We start from the raw sequence: 15,699 nt of genomic DNA on the forward strand, positions 1-15,699 counted from the left end.
AGGTAAAAGACAAACGGAAATCCCATCGGAGAGCAGAGCAGACCTCCTTCCAAGCTGGGCATTCCTGGAAGAGAAGCGGCACTGAATTAAAGACTAAATCCAAAGGGAAAGACTGCGGATGCTGGAAATCGGAAATAAAAACCGACAAAGCTCATGAGGATGGAGAGGTTTCAGGAGAATCCTGAATCGGCACATCTTTACACACACACACACAATGGACACCCAGATATAGTGGAGGCAAAAAACACCGGCATCATTTCCAAAGCAGTTGGATGCTGCAGCACGGGAAGTGTAGGATCTTTCTGGGTGAGCTTCGACGGACTTGTCTGACTCTCCTCCCTTGTAAATTGTGATGTGACTGGAGAAAGCTCCTGTGTACGCGTCGCGCACGTCCCAACATGGTTATTTGGTTAAAAACCTGGCATGCGTTTCCTTTGCAGGGGAGGGGCGGTGGATGAGTCACACACTCGTGGTCTCATTGAGCGACTGAAGTGCACTGGCTTTGATCCGGGAGGGCTGCGTTAATCTGGATCATGGTGCAATATATTTACACAGGAGTTGGAGCGTGTGGGAATTGAGGCTCTGCGGTTTGTGTAATCCCTTAATGAACACAGTTAGTCATCTTTGTACGGTTAACATTAATTTACTCTTTCACTCCCGAATTTGGCTCTGGACTTTCTTAAACCTTGTGTTGCGCACCTGGCTTCAGCAGCCGCCCAACAAACACAAAATTGGGAGCAAGAAAGTGAGCGGTGATGGTGGCGTTTGTTTTGTCCTTTCCTTCAGCGTGGGGGCAGGGTGCAAGCAGTCATCTCTTTGTGGAGCAGAGCACCGGAGAAGGTGCCTTGCACTGGTCTACATAGAAGATAGGAGCAGGAGTCGGCCATTCGGCCCCTCGAGCCTGCTCCGCCATTCAATGAGATCATGGCTGATCATCCAAATTCAGTACCCTGTCCCTGCCTTCTCCCCATATCCCTTGATCCCTTTAGCCTTAAGAAATATATCTAACTCCTTGAATATATTTAATGAATTGGCCTCCACTGCCTTCTGTGGTAGAGAATTCCACAGGTTCACCACTCTCTGGGTGAAGAAATTCCTCCTCATCTCTGTCCTAAATGGCTTACCCCTTATCCTTAGACTGTGACCCCTGGTTCTGGACTCCCCCGCCATCGGGAACATCCTTCCTGCATCTAGTCTGTCTAGTCCTGTTAGAATTTTATAAGTTTCAATGAGATCCCCTCTCATTCTTCTAAACTCCAGCGAGTATAAGCCCAATCGACCCAATCTCTCCTCGTACGTCATTCCTGCCATCCCAGGTATCAGTCTGGTGAATCTTCGCTGCACTCTCTCCATGGCAAGAGCATCCTTCCTCAGATAAGGCGACCAAAACTGCACACAATACTCAAGGTGTGGTCTCACCAAGGCCCTGTACAACTGTAGCAAGACATCATAGCGAGAGGATTCGAGTACAGGAGCAAGGAAGGCCAACATACCATTTGCCTTCTTAACCGCCTGCTGCACCTGCATGCTTACCTTCAGCGACTGGTGCACAAGGACACCCAGGTCTCGTTGCACTTCCCCTTCTCCCAGTCTATTGCCGTTCAGATAATAATCTGCCTTCCTGTTTTTGCCACCAAAGTGGATAACCTCGCATTTATCCACATTGGGCAGATGCAGTATAATCACCCAACCTGTCCAAATCATACTGGATGGTCTAACCAGGACACGAGTCGCAGCATCTCTCTCCCTTGACTGAACGTTGACTTGAGGTTTTCTGCACCAAATGCATGTGGTCGCCCTGCTTTCCTCCACAGCCGTTCGCACGCCTTAAACCCAACCATTTCTGGATTGTAGTGTGGTCGAGCCCCGTCTGCCTCTTCACGCTTTGTTTGTGCGGTAATACTTTTGTTGAAGCTGAGGAGTTTAATTTTTCATGCCGGGTCTGTCCAATTGGAAGAGGTGGGGGGGTTGGGCTGAATGGACCGCCTCTGAAGCAAACGTGCGCAAAATGCAACCAATTACATTGTGGTCGTTAATGTTGCAGGTATACTCCAGAGCCAATGAGCACGAGCCCTGTGGATGGTGGATGGCGCGGGTCCGGATGATGAAGGGAGATGTAAGTATCTGTTCTCTCTGTCTTGTGATTGATTCCAGCCGTGAGACGCTTGGAAAAAATCAGAAGGCTAGTGATACGACGTTATTGGAAAAAAAAAATGTTAAATATATAAATTTGATAATCGCTGAGTGCTCAGGAATACTAAACTCGAGAGATGGATGGTAAACCCTCTGTGTGAGAAGTCATTTCTACAAGGGGTTTCCAAGACCGTAATGTGGTCATCCTGTATAACACGGATGAAATGGGGAGAGAGACGGGAGATAAAACGGGAATGCTGGAAATAACTCGGCAGGTCAGACAGCATCCGTGGAGAGAGAAACCGAGTCGACGCTTCGGGTCGACAACCTTTCGTCCGAACTGGAAAAAGTTTGAGATGGAACCGGTGTTAAGCAAGTGCAGAGGCCAGGGGAGTGTGGAGGGGGGGGGAAGAACAAAAGGGAAGGTCTGTGATCGGGGAGAGATTCAATGACAAAGGGGGTGATGGTGCGAGGCAAAAGGGAGATGGTAATGGGACAAGCCAAGAAACAGAAGATGGCTCTAGATGAAGTGTAAATGGCACTGACAGAATGAAAGACAGCTGCCATGTGAGAGAGAGGGGGAAAAAAAGATAGGGGCCGAGGTTATGATCTGAAATTGTTGAACTCTGAGTCCGGAAGGCTGTAAAGTGCCTAATTGAAAGATGAGGTGCTGTTCCTCGAGCTTACGCCGAGCTTCATTGGAACAGTGCAAGAGGCCGAGGACGGTGAGGTCCGAGTCGGAGTGAAGCGGAGAATTAAAGTCAAGCTCGGGGTCACCCTTGCGGACTGAACGGAGGTGTTCCGCAAAGTGGTCGCCCAATCTGCGTTTGACCTCCCCAATGTAGAGGGGACCGCAAAGCTCCAGGCTGCGTTAGTTATTTGCTCCACCTCGCACAGGCCGTTGGGAGGATTGCTTGAAACGTTGGGCGTTACGGGCGATCTGGGAGCCTAGTTGGGAGTGTGTTAAAAATGGCAAACCTGAAACCAGAACAAAACCTGCTGAAACCAGGACTGCCATATTCAGGAAGAGGGAGTTAGACTAAACACACTTTCACCTTTTTGTCTTGTGACCATCCTGACTTACTGTTGGGAAAGCAGCTATCGAGTTAGTGAGGGTAGAACCGGATTTGGAAATAGTGATTTCTGCCATTCCTATTCCCCACTTCCTCCTCCCTGCCCTGGTCCAAAGCCAGATTTCCATTTCTAATACACCCGAATGTCTTCTCCCCCCCCCCCCCCCCCCCCCCACCCCCCCTCGAGATTGTAAAATGCGAGTGAGTAAGGATTCCTGTTTTCTGTTTCAGTTTTATGTAATAGAATACGCCGCCTGCGATGCCACTTATAATGAAATCGTCACCATGGAGAGGCTCCGCCCTGTCAATCCCAACAAGACTGCCATCAAGACCATGTTCCACAAACACACCATCCCAGTGCCAGAGGATCTCCGAGAAGCGTGAGTTGTGTTTGAGGTCTTTGCTCCCGAGCCAGATAATCCGAACCATCGGTCACTTTTTTGAAGAAGTCCGTCCGGTTCCGATAGTTTCTCCTGACAGACAAACGGAACACCATGTGGCGCACAATGCTCCCAATAGCGGATTTTGCTAGTGGAGCCGGCTGCGCAGGACCAGCAAATCACTGCGCAGCTAAACGGGGACGTTGTTCGTACAGTTATTTAGGGGTGAGAGTTCCAGATTGCCACTACCGTGGGTGTGAAGAAGTGCTTCCTGACATCACCCCTGAACGGCCTGGCTCTGAAGTTATGCCCCCTTGTTCTGGGCTCCCACCCCCACTTCAACCAGGGAAAACTCCTTTAATCATCTTCAGTGCATCAATCCGATCACCCCTTAATCTTCCCTAGAGTTTAGAAGAATGAGAGGTGATCTCATTGAAACACATAATTCTTACAGGGCTTGACAGGGTAGATGCTGAGAGGTTGTTTCCCCCTGGCTGGGGAGTCTAGAACCAGGGGTCACAGTCTCAGGATAAGGGGTCGGCCATTTAGGACAGAGATGAGGAGGAATTTCTTCACTCAGAGGATGGTGAATCTTTGGAATTCTCTGCCCCAGAGGGCTGTGGAGGCTCAGTCGTTGAGTATATTCAAGGCTGAGATCGATAGATGTTTTGAATATTAAGGGAATCGAGGGATAAGGGGATAGGAAAAAATTTCTGTCTGACTGCACAGATCCAATGGGTCAAATGGCCTCTTTCGTGCTTTAATCTATAATTCTATGGAGCCCCTGAACTTTGTCAAACAGCGAGGGGGTGCTAGGGAACGTTCTTTTATGTAGATATTTCAGCTAAACAGGATAATTGTTTTGGGTTGGGGAGCTGTGTGTTTTTTTTCTGTTGGCCTTTTGGATTGGGCATGGGGAGCAGGCAGCACACAATACAAAAGCAAAATACTGCGGCTGCTGGAAATCTGAAATAAAAACCGAGAATGCGGGAAATACTCAGCAGGCCAGGCCGCCTCTGTGGAGCGAGAAACAGATGCACAATGTTCTCGGGTGCCCGTGGGACGAACTGCCTGCAAGTTGTTCTAAAAGGCATCAGATGGAGCACGGGAGCCGGAGGAGGCCATTCAGCCCCTCGAGCCTGTGGCCATTGCTATAATCTACACCAATCGCTCAAAGCTAGTGCGCGGGTGCAAACAGTAATCAAAGGGGCTTAATGGCATGTTGGCCTTTATCTCCAGGGGGTTGGGGTACAAAAATTCTGAAGTCATGCTTCATTCAGTCAGATCACGGCTGATCTGTATCTTAACTCCATCGACCCGCCTCGGTTCCGTAACCCTTAATACCCTTACCCAACAAAAATCTATCAATCTCGGTCGTGAAATTTTCAATTGGCCCCCAGCCTCAACAGTTAATTAGGGGAGAGAGTTCCAGATTTCCACTACCGTGGGTGTGAAGAAGTGCTTCCTGACATCACCCCTGAACGGCCTGGCTCTGAAGTTATGCCCCCTTGTTCTGGGCTCCCAAGGAAAACTCCTTTAATCATCTTCAGTGCATCAATCCGATCACCCCTTAATCTTCCCTAGAGTTTAGAAGAATGAGAGGTGATCTCATTGAAACCTACAGAATTCTTACAGGGCTTGACAGAGTAGATGCAGGGAGGATGTTTCCCCTGGCTGGGGCGCCTAGAATCAGGGGTCACAGGATAAGGGGTCGGCCATTTAGAACTGAGATGAGGAGGAATTTCTTCACTCAGAGGGTGGTGAATCTTTGGAATTCTCTGCCCCGAGGGCTGTGGAGGCTCAGTCACTGAGTATATTGAAGACAGAGATCAATAGATTTTTGAATATTAAGAGAATCGAGGGATATGGGGATAGTGCAGGAAAGTGGAGATGAGGTCGAAGATCAGCCATGATCTTATTGAATGGGCTCGAGGGGCCAAATGGCCGACTCCTGCTCCTATTTCTTATCTTCTAAACTCGAGGGAACACAAGCCCAGTCTGTGCAACCTGTCCTCGTAATTTAACCCCTTTAGCCCTGATGCGCTATCAATTACTCATAAAAGACGGAGAGTTAGGAGAGTAACTAAAGGCTTTTATTAGCAAAGAACAGAGCATGCCTCTCGTGGTTGACTGGGTTCCAAGAAGGCAGGGGGCTGCAGGTCAATCACCTTTATACCTGGGCCTGTGGGTGGAGCCAGCCGAGACACGTTGAGGCATGCATAGGTACAGCAGTGTGCAACAACAACAACAACAGTGGTTTACCACAAGCCCCGGGTATCATTCTGGGGAATCTGTGCTGCTTCCCCTCCAAGGCCGAGATATGCGGTGTGCAAGTTGACTGCCGTGTTTCCTATATGTGACTGCACTTCACACTAGTACTTCATTGGCTGTAAAGTGCTTTTGGTTGTCCTGAAGTCATGAACGGGGCAACAGTAAAAGGAGTTTTTTTTTTAAATTACCGTTTACACTTCGCATCTCTCACCGCCTCCCACCCACCCGCTAAATCTGCTTCCTTTTTTTCCCAGCTGTGCAAACGAGAATGCTCACAAGGATTTCAAAAAGGCTGTGGGAGCGCACTCCATCGTGTACAACGCCGGCAGCAGTGAGCTGGTCCTCCTGGTAAGAGAGAGCGGCGGTTTCATTCCGCCCACTGCCGCCGTCCATTCGGCACCTGACTGACAATCTCTCCTTGTCTCCGGCGCTTGCTCTAGGTGCTGGTTTCTTTGGCCGTTGTGCATTGCTCTGGGTGTTGTTTTAACTAGTGGCTCAATCCAGTGAGCAGCTGAACTGTATAGGCCAGGCTGGACCCCGCTTTGATCCCTGGTCCATGCTGAATTAGTTTCAGGGTCCTGTTTTAGGTGTTTGGGGGGGGCGGGTGGGGGGGTAGAGCAAATTAGCCAGCGTTCCCACTCCTGTCCTGCAACACTTCTTGTGGGTAGGCATACGGTAAGGACGAGGCCAGGCTCGGCCGTGACGCCCCCTGTGGTCGAATAACTGACCATGTTGATGGGGGGGTCACAGATGAATGACTAACTTCAGTGAAGTATTCAAGGGCAACCAGTACCTGTCATACTGTTTCTGCAAAGAATCACCCCCTTCAGGAATGGAGGGAAGAGAGATTATTGGAATTAAAATTGCCGGTGGAAAATGGTACCTTTCCTGTAGGTAAATTGCCCAGTCCCAGAAGAAGTTTGGACCGTGTACAGAGGAGGTGGGATGAAGAATGGCAGTTACCTTGCGTGATGATGTATCCCTCATTCCTTGAATGATGTGACTCTCACCCACCCATTCACCAAGGACCTGTCAGCGTTAGGCTTTGGATGGCTTAGTGTGTGTGTGTCTCTCTCTCCCTCTCTCTCTTCCCCTCCCTCTCTCCCTCTCCCTCTCCCTCTCCCCCTCCCTCTCTCTCTCTCTCTCTCTCCCCCTCTCCTTTTTCTCTTTTTTTTCTCTCTCTCTCTTTCCCCATCTGATTAAAGTTGCTAAACAGACAACCCACCTCAAACGTTCTGTTACAGAGCAGTAGAGGCCTTGTAACAGGTTACCCTCCAATCTCCTTAACCAGAGTGGACTGTACAAAATACTGCGGATGCTGGCAATCTGAAATAAAAACAGAAAATAAATGGATGATGCAGTATAACGTGGATAAATGTGAAGTTATCCACTTCGGTCGGAAAAACAGAAAAGCTGAGTATTATTTAAATGGTGATAGATTGGGAAATCTTGATGTACAAAGGGACCTGGGTGTCCTTGTACACCAGTCACTGAAATCAAACATGCAGGTGCAGCAAGCAGTTTGGAAGGTAAATGGTATGTTGGCCTTCATTGCAAGAGGATTTGAGTACAGGAGCAAGGAGGTCTTACTACAGTTGTACAGGGCCTTGGTGAGACCACACCTGGAGTACTGTGTGCAGTTTTGGTCTCCTTACCTAAGGAGGGATATACTTGCCATGGAGGGAGTGCAACGAAGGTTCACCAGACTGATTCCTGGGATGGCAGGACTGTCGTATGAGGAGAGATTGGGTCGACTAGGCCTGTATTCACTAGAGTTTAGAAGAATGAGAGGGGATCTCACTGAAATGTATAAAGTTCTGACCGGGCTAGACAGACTGGATGCAGGGAGGATGTTTCCCCTGGCTGGGGGGGTCTAGAATGAGGGGTCACAGTCTCAGGATACGGGGTAGGACATTTAGGACTGAGATGAGGAGAAATTTCTTCACTGAGGGTGGTGAGCCTGTGGAATTCTCTACCACAGAAGGCTGTGGAGGCCAAGTCACTGAATATATTTAAGAAGGAGATAGATAGATTTCTAGACACAAAAGGCATCAAGGGGTATGGGGAGAGAGCGGGAATATGGTATTGAGATAGAGGATCAGCCATGATCATATTAAATGGCGGAGCAGGCAGGAAGGGCTGAATGGCCGACTCCTGCTCCTATTTTTCTATGTTTCTATAATGCTGGAAATACTCGGCAGGTCAGACAGCAAATGTGGAGAGAGAAACAGAGTTAACGTTTCAGCCCGATGACCCTTCGTCAGAACTGGGAGAAGTTGGAGATGTAACAGGTTTTAAGCAAGAACAGAGACCGGGGAACGAGGAGGGGAGGAAAGAACAAGGTCTGTGATAGGGTGGTATAGTGATTGAATGACAAAAGGGATGATGGTGCAAGGTGAAAGTGGTTGGTATTGGGACAAGTAAAGAAACAAAAGAGGGGTCCAGAGGAGGTGTAAAAGGTTAGCAGGCAGTTAAGAAGGCAGATGGTATGTTGGCCTTCGTAGCGAGAGGGTTCGAGTACAGGAACAAGGATGTCTTGCTGCAGTTGTACAGGGCCTTGGTGAGACCACATCCTGAGTATTGTGTGTAGTTTTGGTCGCCTTATCTGAGGAAGGATGTTCTTGCCATGGAGGGAGTGCAGCGAAGATTCACCAGACTGATACCTGGGATGGCAGGAATGACGTATGAGGAGAGATTGGGTCGATTGGGCTTATACTCACTGGAGTTTAGAAGAATGAGAGGGGATCTTATTGAAACTTATAAAATTCTAACAGGACTAGACGGACTAGATGCAGGAAGGATGTTCCCGATGGCCGGGGAGTCCAGAACCAGGGGTCACCGTCTAAGGATAAGGGGTAAGCCATTTAGGACAGAGATGAGGAGGAATTTCTTCACCCAGAGAGTGGTGAGCCTGTGGAATTCTCTACCACAGAAGGCAGTTGAGGCCAATTCATTAAATATATTCAAGAAGGAGTTAGATATATTTCTTAAGGCTAAAGGGATCAAGGGATATGGGGAGAAGGCAGGGACTGGGTACTGAGTTTGGATGATCAGCCATGATCTCATTGAATGGCAGAGCGGGCTGGAGGGGCCGAATGGCCGACTCCTGCTCCTATCTTCTATGTTTCTATGTTACAGCAGAACCATTACCACCACCTACTGTCCGAGGGGTGGTTATGATCTGAAACTGCTGAGGCCGGAAGGCTGTAAAGTTTAAAGTAGAGTTGTGATGGGAGCTGAGCTTTGACCGTAATGGCCTTTCCCTCGTCCACCACTTTGTGTTCTTATGCCCCATAAACAAGCTCTAGACCCACAAATAGAGGGAAACCTAAGGTGTGTGTGTGTTTAATGGTTGCCGAGTATTTGCGAGTAACAGACGTTCTGATATATCTGTTGCAGTCCATAAACGAGTCGACCGTGAAGCGTGCGGGCTTGCTGAGCGACATGCACTTCCGCAGTATTCGCACCAAACTGATGCTGATGTCCCGAAACGAGGAGGCCACAAAGCACCTTGAGGTGAGCAGGCCGACAGGTCAGAGGTTACAAACGTACGTTGGGTCTGGTGGCCTAGTGGTTATGGTAGTGGACTGGCATCCCAGAGGTTGAGAGTTCAAACCCCACCCTGGCGCAAAGTGTGCCGTTGAAATTAAGCGTGGGCAGGCGCGAAAGCTATTGGGGAAACTACAACAACAACAACTTGCATTTACATCGTACCTTTGGCGTAGTAGAACGTCCCAAGGCGCTTCACAGGACACAATTAGGACGGGTGACCAAAAGCTTGGTCAAAAAATTGTGTTTTAAGGAGCGTCTTAAAGGAGGAGAGAGAGGCGGAGAGGTTTAGGGAGGGAATTCCAGAGCTCGGGGCCCAGGCGGCTGAAGGCATGGCCGCCAATGGTGGAGCGATGGAAATCGGGGTGCTGGAGGCCAGAATTGGAGGAGCACAGAGATCTCGGAGGGTTGTAGGGCTGGAGAACATTACAGAGATGGGCGAGGGCCATGGAGGGATTTGAAAGCAAGGATGTGAATTTTAAAATCGAGGTGTTGCCGGACCGGGAGCCAGTGTAGCACGAGGTGATAGGTGATCGGGACTCGGTGCGAGTTAGGACACGGCAGCAGAGTTTTGGATGACCTCGAGTCCTAACTAATGTCCTTCAGGCAAGGGGAAGCAACCAGTCATGGGCAAGACTGCCTTGAGCTGAACGTGGGGTGGGAGCAGCGATCCAAGCTTTGCTGAGGGCCGTCTATATTTGTTCAGGCAGTACAGGGCCGACAACCTGTTAACGGTAGATTCCCTTGCTTCCAGTCTAGATTACAAACTGGTCTTTTTTCTCTTTAAATATTTTAACGCTTTTACCATTTCTGCTCATGTTGGTGGACTTTTCCACTAATACCTGGCACTAAAACTCACCATTGGGAGAAGGGGAAGTGCCATGACACCTGGGCATCCTTGTGCACCAGTCGCTGAAGGTAAGCATGAGTTTAGAAGAATGAGAGGGGATCTCATTGAAACTTACAAAATTCTAACAAGACTGGACAGACGAGATGCAGGAAGGATGTTCCTGATGGCGGGGGAGTCCAGAACCAGGGGTCACAGTCTAAGGATAAGGGGTAAGCCATTTAGGACTGAGATGAGGAGGAATTTCTTCACCCAGAGAGTGGTGAGCCTGTGGAATTCTCTACCACACAAGGCAGTTGAGGCCAAATCATTAAATATATTCAAGAAGGAGTTAGATATATTTCTTAAGGCTAAAGGGATCAAGGGATATGGGGAGGAGGCAGGGACAGGGTACTGAGTTTGGATGATCAGCCATGATCTCATTGAATGGTGGAGCAGGCTCAAGGGGCCGAATGGCCGACCCCTGCTCCTATCTTCTCTGTTTCTATGTTCGCCACTTGTTTAACTTGGAGGTGGGGGTTGTCCAAGTTTTATGCCTGCGTGGTTGTGTGCATGTGTATCGTGGAGGCTCGGTGTGGGGCAGGGAAAAGCCTGTATAAAGTTTGCTGCCATTAATTCCTGGACGTCTAAAGCCATTGATACTAACAGCTCTCGGGTTTCTGATTATCCACCAACAAGACAACCGTACTGAAAAAAGGAGCCTTTTCCAAACCTCCAGGCTCAAAGATCAAGCAGGGCCAACAAACCAATCAGAAATCCGCACAAATAGGTCTTGAGTTGCATGGGATTCAAGTGTTAGATTGCCAGGATTCGTGGGCTGCTTAGTGTCAGCCGTGGGTTCGAGCCCCGCTCCAGAGACTTGAGTACAGAAATCCAGGCTGACGCTCCCAGTGCAGTCCTGAGGGAGCGCCGCACTGTCGGCGGGTCAGTACTGAGGGAGCATTGCACTGTCGGAGGGGCAGTACTGAGGGAGCGCCGCACTGTCGGAGGGGAGGTACTGAGGGAGCGCCGCACTGTCGGCGGGTCAGTACTGAGGGAGCATTGCACTGTCGGAGGGGCAATACTGAGGGAGCGCCGCACTGTCGGAGGGGCAATACTGAGGGAGTGCCGCACTGTTGGAGGGGCGGTACTGAGGGAGCGCCGCACTGTCGGAGGGGCGGTACTGAGGGAGCGCCGCACTGTCGGAGGGGCAATACTGAGGGAGCGCCGCACTGTCGGAGGGGCAGTACTGAGGGAGCGCCGCACTGTCGGAGGTGCAGTACTGAGGGAGCGCCGCACTGTCGGAGGGGCAGTACTGAGGGAGCGCCGCACTGTCGGAGGGGCAGTACTGAGGGAGCGCCGCACTGTCGGAGGGGCAGTTCTGAGGGAGCGCCGCACTGTCGGAGGGGCAGTACTGAGGGAGCGCCGCACTGTCGGAGGGGCAATACTGAGGGAGCGCCGCACTGTCGGAGGGGCAGTTCTGAGGGAGCGCCGCACTGTCGGAGGGGCAGTACTGAGGGAGCGCCGCACTGTCGGAGGGGCAATACTGAGGGAGCGCCGCACTGTCGGAGGGGCAGTACTGAGGGAGGGCAGTACTGAGGGAGCGCTGCATTGTCGGAGGAGATGTTAAACCGAGGCCCCATTTGCTCAATTAGGTGGAAGTAAAAGTTCGAAGGCGACCAGGGGAGTTCTCCCTGGTGTCCTGGGGCCGATATTTATCCCTTAATCAACATCACTTCATGACCAGATAATCTGGGTTTTTTTTTCACATTGCTGTTTGTGGGAGCTTTCCAAGTGCAAATTGGCTGCTGCGTTTCCGACTTGCAACAGTGACCACACTTCAAAAAAAGTACTTCATTGGCTGTTTGGGAAGCTCTATGGTCGTGAAAGGCGCTATAGAAATGCAAGCCTTTGTTGATGGGGCTCCGGAGTGCAGTTTGAACGCAGCTGGGCTGTCCCGCGCACTGCAGCTTCTAGAGATGCATCTCATGGGCAGAGGGAGCGTGGGAAGACGAAAGAGAAGCGTTGATGAATAAAGTTGAGGGTGTTGGATTTCAGTCTGCTGTCTTTGGACTCTGAATTTAAGCAGCGCAGCATTTACTGCCAGAACAATCAAACAGGTGATGTTTTTTTCTGTCTCTGTCGAAACCCCCAGACCACGAAGCAGCTGGCGGCCGCCTTCCAAGAGGAGTTCAGTGTCCGCGAGGATTTGATGGGCCTTGCGATCGGAACGCACGGCGTCAACATTCAGCAGGCCAGAAAGGTTCCTGGGGTGACCGCCATCGAACTGGACGAAGACACGTGCACGTTCCGGATATACGGAGAGGTGAGTCTGCGGGAAGTGCTGCTGTCGCAGCAACAGTCAGGACTGAGATGAGGAGGAATTTCTTCACTCAGAGGGCGGTGAATCTTTGGAATTCTCTGCCCCAGAGGGCTGTGGAGGCTCAGTCGTTGAGTATATTCAAGACTGAGATCGATAGATTGTTGGATATTAAGGGAATCGAGGGATATGGGGATCGGGTGGGAAAGTGGAGATGAGGTCGATGATCAGCCATGGTCTTATTGAATGGCGGAGCAGGCTCGAGGGGCCGAATGGCCGACTCCTGCTCCCAATTCTTATATTGACGGCCTCTAGTTCTGGTCTCCCCCACGAGTGGAAACATCTTCTCTACGTCTACCCTATCGAACCCCTTCATATTTTTAAAGACCTCAATCAACTTATCCTTCTATTCCTTTCTCCCTCGTGTGTTTATCCAGCCTCCCCTTAAAAGCATCTGTGCTATTCACCTCAACCACTCCCTGTGGCAGCGAGTTCCACATTCTCACCACTCTCTGGGGAAAGAAGTTGCTCCTGAATTCCCTGTTGGATTTTAGCGACTCTCTTATATTGACGGCCCCTAGTTCTGGTCTCCCCCACAGGTGGAAACCTCTCTACCCTATCGAACCTCTTCATGTTTTTTAAAGACCTCTATCAGGTCACCCTTCTCTCTTTTTAGAGAAAAGAGCCCCAGCCTGTTCAGTCTCCCCTGATAGTTGTAAGCTGTCAGTTCTCGTATCATTCGGGCTGCTGATGACCGCCCCTGTGCTGGGGAGGAATCGGGCCGGGGCTCCTGCTCCTGATCACCGTCCAGTGACTCCCACAAGGAGGTGGATGTCTGTTGAAGACGGAGGCCTGTGACGTTCCCCCTCACACCCCACCCCAACGCCACTCCAAGTGGAATTGTGCTGGAATGGCCACTTGGGCAAGGTTGTGGAGAGCCCAGACATGGTACTGCAGGGCAAGTTGATGCCTTCCGAAGGAAATCAATAACAATTGGAGCGCTGGGCCTGGGAGCAGGTCTTTTGTAGTTACCGGAAACTTTGTGCTATCCGGCACCGACGGGACCGAGCTGTTGCCATCCCATCAAAACTGCCGGACAAACCAGCGCTAATGTTGAAACATACGGAGATTTTGAGCTCCGTATCTGGCAACAAACCCTGTTGCTTAGCAACAGCTTCTAAACAGTCGGCCGTACCTTGCAAGCGTCTCTGTAGCTTAGCAACAGCTTCAGCGAGACCTTGCACAGCCTGACTGGTGGGAAAAAAAGCAACGAAAAGAAAAAAAACCTAACGAAACGGCTCCTGATTTTTGCCGGTGGCTCCGGATAAACCAAAGTTTCCTGTACAATCGGATTCAGACTGCCATAGGAGCGAGTTGCAATTTGGTAGAACACGTACGCGCACGCACGCACGCATGTGGGGAAATGTTTTAATAAACTAAATTCTCTTTCTCCCCAGACACCAGAAGCAGTAAAACAGGCTCGAGGCTACCTGGAATTCTCCGAAAGCTCAGTGCAAGTTCCGCGCAGCCTGGTTGGTGAGTGTTGTCCTGATCCTTGCTCACCATTGGCTCCATCTATAATGAGCAGCTTCTTCTAACCAGTTAACCTGTGGGTCTGTCTTTTGTCGTTGCACAGGGTGGCAGGAGGAGGACCAGAATTGGTCCCCCCCACCCCCCGCTGTCTTTCATGTCGTAGAAGCTCAAGCCACTCATTGTATTCTTACAAAGCCGTTCCCCGCAGACTACAAATGCAGAATGAGTTTTGGGGCGATATTTTCTGCCTCACGCTGCAACATGGGAACAGCAGGAGGCCATTCAGACCCTCGTGCCTGTTCCGCCATTCAGTGAGATCCGGGCTCATCCTGTATCCTAACTCTATCTACCTGCCTTGGTTCCATATCTCTTAATACATTTGCATAACAAAATCTATCAATCCCAGTTTTGACATTTTTAATTGACCCCCCCCAGCCTCCGCAGCTCTTTGGGGGAGAGAGTTCCAGATTTCCACCACCCTTTGTGTGAAGAAGTGCTTCCTGACATCACCCCTGAACGACCTGGCTCTAATTTTAAGGTTCTGCCCCCTTGTTCTGGACTCCCCCCACCAGAGGAAATAGTTTCTCTCTCTCCACCCGATCAACTCCTTTAATCATCTTCAACACCTCGATCAGATCACCCCTTAATCTTCTAAACTCGAGGGAACACAAGCCCAGTCTGTGCAACCTGGCCTCGGAATTTAACCCTTTTAGCCCCCGGGTATCGTTCTGGTGAATCTGCGCTGCCCCCCCTCCAAGGCCGAGATATCCTTCCTGAGGGGCGGGGCCCAGGACTGAACCCAGTCACTCCAGGTGGGGTCTGACCCAGGCTCTGTACACCTGAAGCATCCCTTCCTCCCCTTGGTATTCCAGAGCCTCTCGAGATAAAGGCCAATGTTCCATTCGCCTGTTTAATGATTTGTTGTACCTGTCCGCTGGCTTTTAGTGATTTCTGTACGTGGACCCCTAAATCTCCCTGCTCCGCCACAGTTCCCAGCTGCCCTCCATTGAGAAAATACTATATTCTGCTCACTCTCTCTCGGACCTAAAGTGGATGACCTCACATTGAACTCCATCGGCCACAGTTTTGCCCACTGACTAAATCTATCAATGTCCCTGACATGAATCAGTCATTCATGAAAGAAAGACTTATGAAATAATGCTGAGCGGCCTGTGGGTGGCGCTGTCCAGGGAGAGTATAAATACTCGGGCACGGGCCCAGCTTGCTCAGGACATTCTTAACAGGAACTAGTGAAGGACACAACTAGACCTCCATGTTGTGAAACAGTTGATTAAAGCTTTGTTTAACGCTTAGACCAAGTGCCGAGTAGTTTTCTTGCGTCAGTCCCTTTGCAACTTTGCGTTGCTGCACAAATGCTTAATGCGCTTGTACTAAACCCGTCTGCTTGGGTTGGTTTTGACTGCAGGTGCTGAGCTTCAAGCAGGTCAATGCTCAATACCTGCAGTAAAACAGGTGTCCCATCTACCGAGTCCGCCTAGACACGGCCCTCTGGGCTGACGCCGATCCGTGGCAAAGCGCCCTTTGGCCTGTGCTCTGGGACAGCGCAGGACCCTGCAGCAAAGCAACTGTTTAAAAGCTTGAGAATAACTTGTA

At 50.3% G+C, this 15,699-nt stretch overlaps 1 protein-coding gene across 6 annotated transcripts in view; it reads left to right on the forward strand.

Moving 5' to 3' along the window:
- The window catches only part of LOC147091104 (RNA-binding protein FXR1-like), a 101,802-nt gene that overhangs the window by 69,645 nt on the left and 16,458 nt on the right, over nt 1-15,699 (forward strand). For all 6 annotated transcript variants that reach the window (XM_085977561.1, XM_085977560.1, XM_085977562.1 and 3 more), the window contains 6 exons: nt 2,045-2,116; nt 3,438-3,586; nt 6,112-6,205; nt 9,257-9,373; nt 12,388-12,558; nt 14,010-14,088. In XM_085977561.1, the coding sequence (XP_085833687.1) occupies nt 2,045-2,116; nt 3,438-3,586; nt 6,112-6,205; nt 9,257-9,373; nt 12,388-12,558; nt 14,010-14,088 (682 nt within the window). The remainder of the gene's footprint in view (nt 1-2,044; nt 2,117-3,437; nt 3,587-6,111; nt 6,206-9,256; nt 9,374-12,387; nt 12,559-14,009; nt 14,089-15,699) is intronic.

Source organism: Somniosus microcephalus, unplaced genomic scaffold, assembly GCF_052327205.1.
Source record: "Somniosus microcephalus isolate GS21.2 unplaced genomic scaffold, FLI_Smic_1.0 unresolved_chr4, whole genome shotgun sequence".
NCBI lineage: Eukaryota > Metazoa > Chordata > Chondrichthyes > Squaliformes > Somniosidae > Somniosus > Somniosus microcephalus.